General features: G+C 36.7%; 2 protein-coding genes across 2 annotated transcripts in view; one reads left to right on the forward strand and one right to left on the reverse strand.

The window, feature by feature from the left end:
- Nucleotides 1-6,491, reverse strand: part of LOC105559758 (contactin-like) — an 11,592-nt gene extending 5,101 nt beyond the window's left edge. The window contains exons 1-3 of the mRNA XM_012008306.1: nucleotides 5,155-6,491; nucleotides 606-984; nucleotides 428-530 (exon numbers count right to left, since the gene is read on the reverse strand). Coding sequence (XP_011863696.1) covers nucleotides 428-530; nucleotides 606-984; nucleotides 5,155-5,955 — 1,283 coding nt within the window. The 5' untranslated portion in view covers nucleotides 5,956-6,491. The remainder of the gene's footprint in view (nucleotides 1-427; nucleotides 531-605; nucleotides 985-5,154) is intronic.
- A 3,498-nt stretch (nucleotides 6,492-9,989) lies between these two features.
- LOC105559762 (lysosomal Pro-X carboxypeptidase) overlaps nucleotides 9,990-11,252 on the forward strand; it is a 7,118-nt gene continuing 5,855 nt past the window's right edge. The window contains exon 1 of the mRNA XM_012008308.1: nucleotides 9,990-10,237. Within this exon, the coding sequence (XP_011863698.1) occupies nucleotides 10,067-10,237 (171 nt within the window). The 5' untranslated portion in view covers nucleotides 9,990-10,066. The remainder of the gene's footprint in view (nucleotides 10,238-11,252) is intronic.

An 11,252-nucleotide genomic window follows, 5' to 3' on the forward strand; every position in this document is an offset into this window, starting at 1 on the left:
GTTCGCGTTGGATCCTCCGCCACGACAATGCGAGCTCTCACACATCAGCTGCCACGAAAGACTTTTTAAGCACTCAAAACATCGAATTAATGGGTCATCCGCCTTACAGTCCTGACTTGGCACCCAATGACTTCTATTTATTCCCTCACATTAAAAATAAATTGCGTGGGCAACATTTTAAGACACCCGAAGAAGCCGTTGATGCGTTCAAAATACATGTTTTGGAGGTACCCACTTCTGAGTGGCAAAAGTGCTTCGAAAACTGGTTCAAACGCATGCAAAAGTGTATTGATCTTCATGGAGAATATTTTGAAAAACAATAAAGCCATTTTCAATGATAAATTACTGTTCTTTCATTATTATTCGCAAAATATAAAAGGCAACCCTCGTAAAAGGTATGTAAACCAAGTATTGCGAGTAAACTTACTATCCAAATGCGATGCATTCCAATCGAACGTCTTCTCCAGCTATTGGTGCTTCCGGAAATACTTTTGGAAAATTATTAGGGAATTTTAACTGCTGGAAGGAGGCTGAAAAATTAAGAAAGTTACTTGGCATTCTGTCTTCTTCTTTTCGTTAAATGCTTAAAAGACGACTCAAATTACAGTGCATGTTCACTCTTAATGGGAAGAACGGCCCGTTACGTCCGCTATCGGACGTGATGCTCTGAACATTGCATGAATAGTTTCCTTGATCGATTATTTCCAATGCGGAGAAGTAAAGTGCTCCATCACGAGAGACAAATACACGTTTATCCTCTTCAACAAAAGTGGGGAAGTCAGTGCGAGCCCAATAATATTTAACTCCGGGAAAATGCTCTGGCGGATCGCAGTAAACTGCTTTGCCCCAATGATTATCTCCGCGCTCCTCAGAACGTCTTAAATTAAACTCCAAGATGTATCCAAATGACAGATCAACGCTCTCAGATATAATCGTACCAAACTTGTTGGTTGCCTTGCAATGATACGAACTACGGTCTTGTAACTGTAAGCAATAAATAATAAAATAAAATGGATCGATATTCATTAACACATATACAGGATATCCCATTTTACATGACCTAGGCAAATAGAGGTTGAATTTATACCTGTGTTATATGCACACAGACACAATAGGAATGTAAGTCGGACCGTGCAACAGTCCATGCACGGTCTCCATACATCTTGGATGTTAATTCCGGTGGTACCGTAACCCAGATAGCACAAGACAGTTCTATGAACATTTTAAGAATATTCTTCAAAAATATTTGAAATATTCCATAGATCATTCTTATATATATTTATCTTATGTTCGTGGAACATTCGACTGGCACTACTATAAACCTTTTTCGAATGTGAATAGAATAATCTATCGAATTTAGCGTGTCGAGATTATATATTGTATGATTACAGGTTTCACTGCCTTTTACATAAGATATGTGTATTACACAATAAACAATGTGCAATACATAAATTCGATGAATATTAAAAAATTATTGTGAACGAATATTCCAAAGATATTCTCGACGAATATTCTAAAAACGTTCTTCTTTGTTATGAAAATACGATTTTTAATTATAATAATCTATATATATTTATAGAATATTCGATTGTGGAATATTCTGAAATTAAAAATATTTGCACTCTAGAAGAATATTCATAGAGCTATGTGTGCTATCTGGGAAACTTCAAGTCTTACAACTCGGAAAGTATAAGACAGGTCATACCCGGCAAACACCAAGGTAACAGTTACATAATATCAATATAAATTTATATTTTATTACACATTAATGTAATATACACGCATGTGGGTGTGGACCCCAAGCCGATTTCAAAATACACTCCAAAGCAAGTAGACGATATACTCGGATTCGGACTCTTTCCAAAATTCAATTTCATTATCTGAGAAGTGATACTGGGAAGTCGATAACAATGCCAGCCAGTCGGTGACTGCGACACTATAATAGTATGCCGTTTTACTTTTTAACAACATGAGAAATATTCATTCTAATGTTAAAGCTTTAAAAATAACGACAAGTGACGTCAGCTGGCTACCTGGGATAAAAATAATTCCAAATTTTTATTATGTTTCAACATAATCTTAATTCATAGAAATATTGTGATTTAAGTTATAAAGAGAAATCAAAAATTTTTATTATGTTTTGTCCTTTACGTGGACGTATAAGATAGGGTTCAGGTTTGAATTTGGTGTTTCCACCGAAGCGCTCATTCCGACCCGATTCTGACACGACTCTAGCCCGACTTTGATCCTCGATGGAAACAATAGTCATTCATGGACCGACTCCTGCCGTAAAGTCCGTGATTAAAGCGGGGAGCACACACTTTTGTATAAGTGCATAAGCATATGCAAAAGAATTTTGATTGGTTCATTTCCTTATGCATTCGCTTGTGGACCAATCCATTTTTTTATGCATATGCTTATGCTCTTATACCAAAGTGTGTGCTTCCCGCTTTCGCTGAATTCCGACTCGAGATTTGCAATTTTAATCCGATCCGCGTCTGCAATATTTAATGTGACACTGGCTTTACTGGTGGCGACTGTGACTATATCAGGGTGCAAACTCATGCAGCGGAATTGCGGAACGCGCAACCAAACCCTATGTGTAAGTCTATATTATATTTGCCGTGCGACAAATTTTTTAAGTGTGTTGGTTGGTTGCAAGACAGTAAAATTCTCGAGTATCTAGAAATTTTCTATTCAGCAGCCAACCAGTACGCTTGAAAAATTTGTCATACAACAAATGTAATATTAGTCTAATATGTATGTATACTACTACATTGCTAGCGACGGGCGAAAGCGAGCGCAAACATCACGGTGCAGACAATACTCTTCTTTCTGTCGCATAATCTTGCTAGTTTAGTTCTCACCGATCATTTGATACGCGTATCAAATAGTGTATTTCAGCCGATCCGCCAATGACTAAAGCCATTTACTAGTTATTTACTATTTGATACGCGTATCAAACACTCGGTGTAAACTAGGTCACTGTACTACACGCATGCGTTGAAAATTGCCATGTAATCTAAAATTTGTGCATGTTGCAGGATATAAGAAAAAATATATTTAATTATTTAATTACGTTTTTATATTTTGCTTAGAATAATAATGTATTATAATATTTTCCTATTTTGCATTTGATTAGACAATTTCCAACGCATGCGCAAACATGCCAGTGCAGTAATTGCGCGACAGAGAGAAGAGTATCGTCGCACCGTTTTCGCTCGCTCCTTTCACGGGAAAAATACGATCATTGACATAATATAACTAGACCGAGCATTGAGCAATTTTGTACTATTTCGTTCTCTTTCGTTCGCATGTAAGCAAGAGAGAACGAAATAGTACAAAACAGAGTTTGTCTTTTTCTACGTGAACCTCTACCCCCACTGCTCAAATAAAGGCAAACGCTCGGTCTAGATATATTATATCTATGGATACGATGCTAGTAATATAGCTAGTATTACATAGGTATATGAACCAACAACGTTAAGAAGTTAAAATCATGTGATTCTTAGAACGGTATTCACAGTCAGATCTTATATTCAAGATCGTTTTAAGATCATCTTTAGATAACTCCGTAGCCAATCAAATGTTCCATACAACATCTTGAGATAATATTGATTTTAATTTGAAGTGACGATTCAGACATACGACTGATCGAGGGACGTCTGTTCTTTTATCGCAATTTTTGTGCGATTTATTTTGTTTGTAGTATTCTATAATAACACCATAGCCGATATAGTCGGAGTTACGCTAAAAATTTTTAATGTTATTTTATTTTTGTCTAACGTGTTCTTTATTGGAGTGTAACTTCACATTATTTAAGTAGTTATATTAATCCTTACAGATACGTGTCAGTATTTTCTACTCATTTTGCATTTGTTTGGACTGTCATTTATAATTGACAATATATTGTATATAAATTGTTTATTTATTTATGCCAAATTACATAATACAGCACTTATTTAAAACACGGTAAAGAGTTTGACTGCCGAGATACATTTTTCGTGGATTTTATATTAGGAAATGAATGCACGATGCAGCACTAATCTAGAAATCGGACAATTAACACATTAAGAACTTAATACATTTATACATAGTATATATTTTCCTGTATTAGACTTTCCAACCGCATTAACAATATTTTCCATGTAATGGAAAATTGTATGTAATTTCTGTTTGTCACTTAAAATAACGCAGTAAAAGATGAAGAAGGGAAATTTATATTATTACTATCTTGTTGTAACAGGAAAAACTGAAAGATCGACTCCTAATGCTTGCAGGGATTCAGAAAGTCGTTTGTATAAAGTCATATTACCAGTATCAAAAATATCGCTTACTGTAGTGGAAGTTGTATTATAATTTTCTAATATTTCCTCCAGCCATAGTTGCCGTGGAGTTTCTATTCTCAGATTATGCACGTTCCATGCAGATGAAAATGATAAAACTTTTTATTTATGACAGGTTTGTAAACATATTGCACGCAACACCTGCGCTTAATATTTTCAACATCTAATAAACCTTGATTTTCTAAAGAGCATAATTCATTATAAACAAAATTGCACACTTCTTTGAAGACATCAACCCACAATCTTTCAATTCTTTGATTATGGACGGATTTGTCAGTTATGCGACTTCCCCTATGTATGTGCACTGCGAATTGTATTCATTGAAACGATTACAAGAAGATTTTTGTAGCCATGATCTCATACTCGTAAAGGTAAACCGTAAATGCTTATTGCTGCATCAACAAAGAATTTGACGACGGATTCTGCGCATCCGACATTTTGTTGGTGCAACTAATGAGAGAAAAGTTGAATATGGGATAGTGTAATTTGATGAATACACACACATATGCGCGTATGTACGTACACAGACATGCGCTACTGGATTTTCCCCAAAGACATGACAGAATACTACATACGTGATCAAGACCGCAAAGCTCATAGGTGCCCACAAAGAGTAGACCTATACTAGTTATACTATGTTCGACCCAAACAACTTTCCTCTGAAATGTCTTTTCATATCTTTTGTACTTTTTGAAATATTTGCCTGGGTTATTAAAAATGGGATACCTTCTAGTTAGTTCAATATAAGTTTTTAAAATAATATTTTCTGATACAATATATTTGAAGAAGAAACTAAAGAGAATTTTACCTGATTCGGCTCATAAATGATTAAACTTCCACCGCTCACGGTATATCTGCTATTTGAAAGAGGATCTATTTTTGTTGCAATAAGTCTGTCGTGTTTGTAATCTTCTTTAAACCATTCATAAGTAGGAGTAGGATAGCCTTCTGCCAAACAATTTAGCGAAACAGCGTTGCGTCCTTGTGACAAATGAAATACCTTGTTCGTGGGTTGCTTTATGAAATAAGGTCCTCTCGGTATTTGAAGGGGGTTCTGAATATCAACGCCATATTCATAAGTGCGATTATTGTCCACCAAATTGTGAAGAGTGGCGATAGGTGCTTCACAAATGTACAACAACTTGTCTTTGCCAGTGACTTTTTCTAGTCCCCAACGGTGGGAATTATTGGAATAGGAATACGCTAAGTAATTTCTTTCCAGTCCATCGTCATTGAGCTCAGATAGAAAGGCGTTATCTATGCTTGTCAGTGTTGTACTATCGGCCTCGTTGATCCATAAGCCACCCTGGAGTTTTATTCCAGTGTACCATTTGTGATGTTGCAGATTCTGCCACAATTGATGGAGCAGTATAAATCCATGCTCCTCAACTGAATTAATGGTAACCAAGTCACTTTGGAACGCTTGGCAATGTCTGCGTGCGTCTTCTCGTAACCTTAGTGGGCTCTTGATAAAACGATAACATGATTCTTGAAATTGTATCCAAAGCTGGGGACACTCGTGGGCTTGTTTCCCATGTAGGACGTTTTGTGCGAGCGCGGGAAGTGAGAGGATTAGTGAAAATACAGTGATGGTTAAGAGATTAAACATTATTCCGAATATCTTGTAACTATACAACAAACATCATACAATTTCCACAAGATTATGTGTTATCAATCTTGAATGTGAATATTATAATATTAGAATGTGACTTCGGAAAATACAACAGTATTGACAAAACACGTTTCTCAAGATCTGCCGTGTATAATAGATGACCACTTTATTCGTCTCGTTCACAGTTTCAATGTGTAACTGAGGCGTCCGATCAAAAGGTTGGCTATGAAGATCGATAACGAGGTGGTATTCACTCAAATCTTTTGAATCTATGGCGAATGAAGCTTTTAAGTAAAATAAAATAAGAGATATAATAAAATAAGAAAATTCATTAAATAAAAGCACAAGTATCAAGTCACAATGCGACGCTACATCGCCAGACCACGCCAGACACTCTTATGACGAACGGTAACGGAAATCAGCGAGCGTCAACCATAGACGTATAATATATTAGACTGCTCGTTTGGCTGAAGCAGTTGTACAAACTTTAGAGATAACATGCTTTGAGTACAGATAATAGATTAATAGATTAAGAGAATAGAGAATAGATAATAGAATAAATAAAAAAATCTGTGCTTTGAACATAATATAACTAGTATGCCCACCTTCTGTCGGCCCTTTGATTTTTTCGGTTTCGATCATGTGGTATTCCACCATTTCTTTGGCGTGGGAAATCCTTTAACACTGTCACACTACCACAACATCCGTCCCATTGGCCACACCAAGATAATGGCGGATGCGCAGAAAGGATCGGCGCAAAACAAATGACCATAGACATAATATAGCTAGACAGAGCTTGATAAACGGGAGAAAGATTAATTTTATACAAAAGAAAAAATATTTACCCTAAAGTTGCTCCGCCGGTGCCTGATGCCTTCCCCAGGCCTCCTCCTCAGGTTGTCTTCTTGCACACTCGCGGAAACACAAAGATCGTTCGCGCGATTTTACACTTTGAAAGTCTTTAGTCCAATTACACAATTTAAACGGCACTCCCGAACGCGACGCGACACGACGAATCGCCGCGCGCGGTTGCGATTCGTTTAAACTGGCGAAATAATAGCGAAATTATTCGTCAGTCCTCGAAAGTTCGCGCTGAAATGAACAGAATCAATTAATAAATGTGCTCTCTAAAAGTCAATCGGTGGATTATCATTGAAAACAGTGAATCGTTATTTTCAGTAATAATCCACCGATTAACTTTCAGAGAGTGTTAGCCCTTACGAAAAAGTAACGAAATAATTATTAGAAAATTACTGTATATCAGTAATTGAACTATCAGAAATTACTGATGTACAGTAATTTTCTAATAATTATTTCGGTGCTTTTCCGTAAGGGAGGCCTGGTTTATCATTTTCTGGTTAACTGTTAATATGGAAGTTACTCGACTATCTATACTCTTTAAAATCAATCAATGGATTATCACTGAAAACAGTGAATATTCACTGATTCATTGATAATGCACTGATTGATTTTTAGAGAGTAACTCTTCGGGGTACTTAAGCCCCTCCACCACGACAAGGTAGTACTCGAGGAGGGGATTATCGACAAAAAACCGTGCAATTACATATGTGTATTTAGAAAAATGAATATTGAGTGAACATAAATTAGATTTGCTATTTAATGCACGACGTGAGAGAGATTCATCCGAGTTCGATCGTTAAAAAAGGTATTAGCGCTCGTGGATATATATTAGGTTCGATATCGAACCTAACTAATAATTTAGATATGTAATTCCCTTATGGCACTTCTACTTCAAATTACGTGTGATATTCTTCTCGACAAATCGCCGCAGAAATGAACGATAAGATTACGGATCGCGACAATTAATTAAACGCGATTGATAAATGTTAATAACTCTCGTTTTCTGTGCGAAGATACTGACGATTATATCGACTTGTGATGCCAATTGTTGAAGAAAATTAATATTTTCAGAATTAATTAATTATATCTCGTAAACTAATGATCCGAGATAAGCGATTCTTATCTTGTTAGAAGCGCTGAAATCTTAGCTTTCCAACGAGACCAAGATCATCTTGGTAGGATTTTTCTGTGCCAAGATGTTGATGATTATATTGACACGTGATCTCGATCTCGGGACAAAATCAATTTCATTTTCACAGTTAATCGATGATGTCTCATAAACTAATGATCCGAGATAAGCGATTCTTATCTCGTTAGAAGCGCTGAAATCTTAGCTTTCCAACGAGATCAAAATCATCTTGCTACGATTTTTCTGTGCGAAGTATTGACGATTATATCGACTCGCCATCTTAATCCTCATTCAGAAGCAGCAGACGACGCGTATACGCGGCGTCTCGCGCGGCATCTGGCGCGGCGATGTTTACTACTGAACACCTGTGCCTCGTATGTTTTTATGCTAGTTTTTTGGAGACGTAGTAAGCTCGCGTACTACTCGCGTAAAACTCGCGCGGCCTTCTCGAATGAATGGTGCGCGCGCGCCCGATTTTTAAAACGCTATAACTCGGCGAAAAATCGACGTAGCGACACGAACCAAAAACCAATCTTCTTCGTTTCGCATCCCGCAGATGTCTACGCTGAGTATGTATGCTCTTATCGTGAAACTTACATACGACAATGGAATAAAAAGTAAAATGTGAAATATAAATTATACGTATATAACTACTAAATATAAAATATTGCGGACAAGTTATGTTAGACTGTATAGCAAGTTTATTAAAATTTGATTTTTTATCATTAATCATCCCATTTTATTGTTATACTTTATTTCTACTAGTACTTTGTAGTATAATTAAATGTGTTAAGTTTTGTATCAAACTTTTATACTTTTTGCCGGCAAAATTTGTGGCACACACTGTTCTGGATATTCACTTCGTGACTCGATTTTTTTAATTCAAAATTCAAGTGTATACACAGAAAACATCTATGTATATACAGAAAATATTTTACTTCGCGGTATATTAATTTTAATTATATTCGATTCTCAGTATTAAAACTTCTCACTCACCGACTTGATGTGCAGCAGCGGAGTTAGCTACGTTGATTCTTTTGCTCCGCAAATGTCTGATGCCATTATGCCTGCTCCTCCACTCAGGTTGTCCTCTCCTCCCATGAGACTCCATCAACACTCGCGAACACGTAAGAAAAGTACGCTTTTTCGCGCGATACTACACACTCGTTAAGAAATAAAATCGTACAATGCGATTTAATCGCGTGGATTGCACGATGGAGCGGTTAACAATTTAGTTCTGTCTGAAGCCAAGCCGAGATCAGCTTCATAAAACAGAAAGAAAATTAACAAAGTTGTGTTAATAGGCCAATCAAAGATCAGATTAAAATTGAGAAAAGTGTGAGAACAAGTGTCTTATAGGCAAATGCCCTCATTTTTTTCGTCTTCGTTTTTGGTCGCAAAGTAACAAACGAAAGGTCACGTCAAGCTGATTACAGATATGTCTGTTTCAGAGTGCACCTATTTAATATTCCAGAGATATCGGGCTCCAAAGGTTCCATTCCATTCCAAACAAAGGTGTTTGTCTAGACGGCTTCATCGCTTACATCTTGGGAATTTTTGGAGCCCGATATCTCTGGAACGTCGCAAATCATAGATTCGACCAATCAGCGTTGAATTAGAACCAGTCCACGACTCTTGCGACGCTACGATACGGTCAATGTAAAACCGGCCTAATGCGGGGTCTACAATGCGAGTCGCGGGTCGTGTAGTCGGAAGAATAATCGACTATGATTTGTCAATTCTTATGGGTCTGACTGAATTAACCAATTACAGTCGATTAATTCTTATGACTGCGCGCCGGCGTGGCCGCTCTCAGGGTGGAGTCCCATGGAGCGGAATACGCGGAAGCGGAATCAGCGGATCGCCAATCACAAGACCGTTTCGACGGAATTTTTGAAAGGGCTCTATCAGAATAATCTTGCGATTGGCGATCCGCTGATTCCGCTTCCGCGTATTCCGCTCCATGGGACGCCACCCTCAGGTTTCTCTCTGCTTTAACCAAGCGCTATCCCCACCCTATCCCCTCCACGCGCTCAGCTTCCTGGCAGAGAATTAAAGTGTGCATCTCTGGTGTGAGAAGAGAACCAGTGAGAACGCGGACTTGCACGTGTTCGTATCATGTGTCGACGTATATTACTGCTGCTCTGCGTCGTGGCCGCGCTGTGCCGGTCGACGGTCCAGCTGACACTCCGAGGCAGATCCTCGGCGAGTCGGGCCGTCCATGACGACGCGCCACCGTCGCCGCAAAGCGGCCGATATAAATACGAGATCAGGACGTTTGACGTGCGCGTGAGTAGTCGCGCGTGTTTCTCCATTGCTACAATAATAAAAAAAAATCTTAATAAAAAAATATTACCTTACTCAAGAAAATTATTCATTAAGTAGCTCCTGATAAGCTTATTGACTTAAATTTAAAAAATAATAAATTAAAACATGCATTGCTTTAATTTAAGTACCTATTTATTAAATATCAAAGAATAGATAATTTTAAATTTAAAAAATGTTATTTTAATTCTATAAAATGTTTACTAAGATATAATTTTCACAGCGAAGAAAATTGAATTTCTTATTTAACAAAAACAATTATTTAATTTAATAAATAGTATTCTATATCTCATGAAATCTTTATTTGAATGTAGAAAATGTAATGATTTAAATTAATTTACTTAATATAATACATAGATTTACTTGAAATTTGATATTTTTATTTAAATAGAATAAATATTTACTTCAATAAAAAAATAATTTTATGTAAACCTATCTGCTTTATAGCTTAAAAAAATTTTTTTGTCAGTGTATATTTGCTTTATTAATTGTCACAGTTGTCGCTCATTTTTCCACGAGCTAAAGATATAAACATTTTTTTTATGTTAGCATCATATGATTGACTTACTGGCTTCTATGTCGCATGCAACGTGAAAAGAAGATAATCTGTCTAAATTATTATGTCGATATTTACAGAAGGTGTTCCACATGTCCTTCCATTTCCATATACGCTTGGCATCTTCTTCTTACAGAGTCGCGAATTCTCTCGCAAATTTCAGGTCTCTGTCGAATTATTTGACAAGCACGCTGGATTCGGTCACGTAATTCTTCTAAGTCATTTATTGGCGAGGAATACATTATACTTATACTTTTCAAATATCCCCATAAAAAATGTCCATGGATAAAAATCGGGAGATCAAGGGAGAATATCGCATGTAGAAGCCTGTAATGTTTATATCTCAGAAACGGTTGAGTTTTCGACCTATGCAAAACTGAAAAAATAACTATTAATAACTTTTGTTAATTAAATAACTGAATT

Source organism: Vollenhovia emeryi, unplaced genomic scaffold, assembly GCF_000949405.1.
Source record: "Vollenhovia emeryi isolate VEMERY1.0 unplaced genomic scaffold, V.emery_V1.0 DF939255.1, whole genome shotgun sequence".
NCBI classification, from domain to species: Eukaryota; Metazoa; Arthropoda; class Insecta; order Hymenoptera; family Formicidae; genus Vollenhovia; species Vollenhovia emeryi.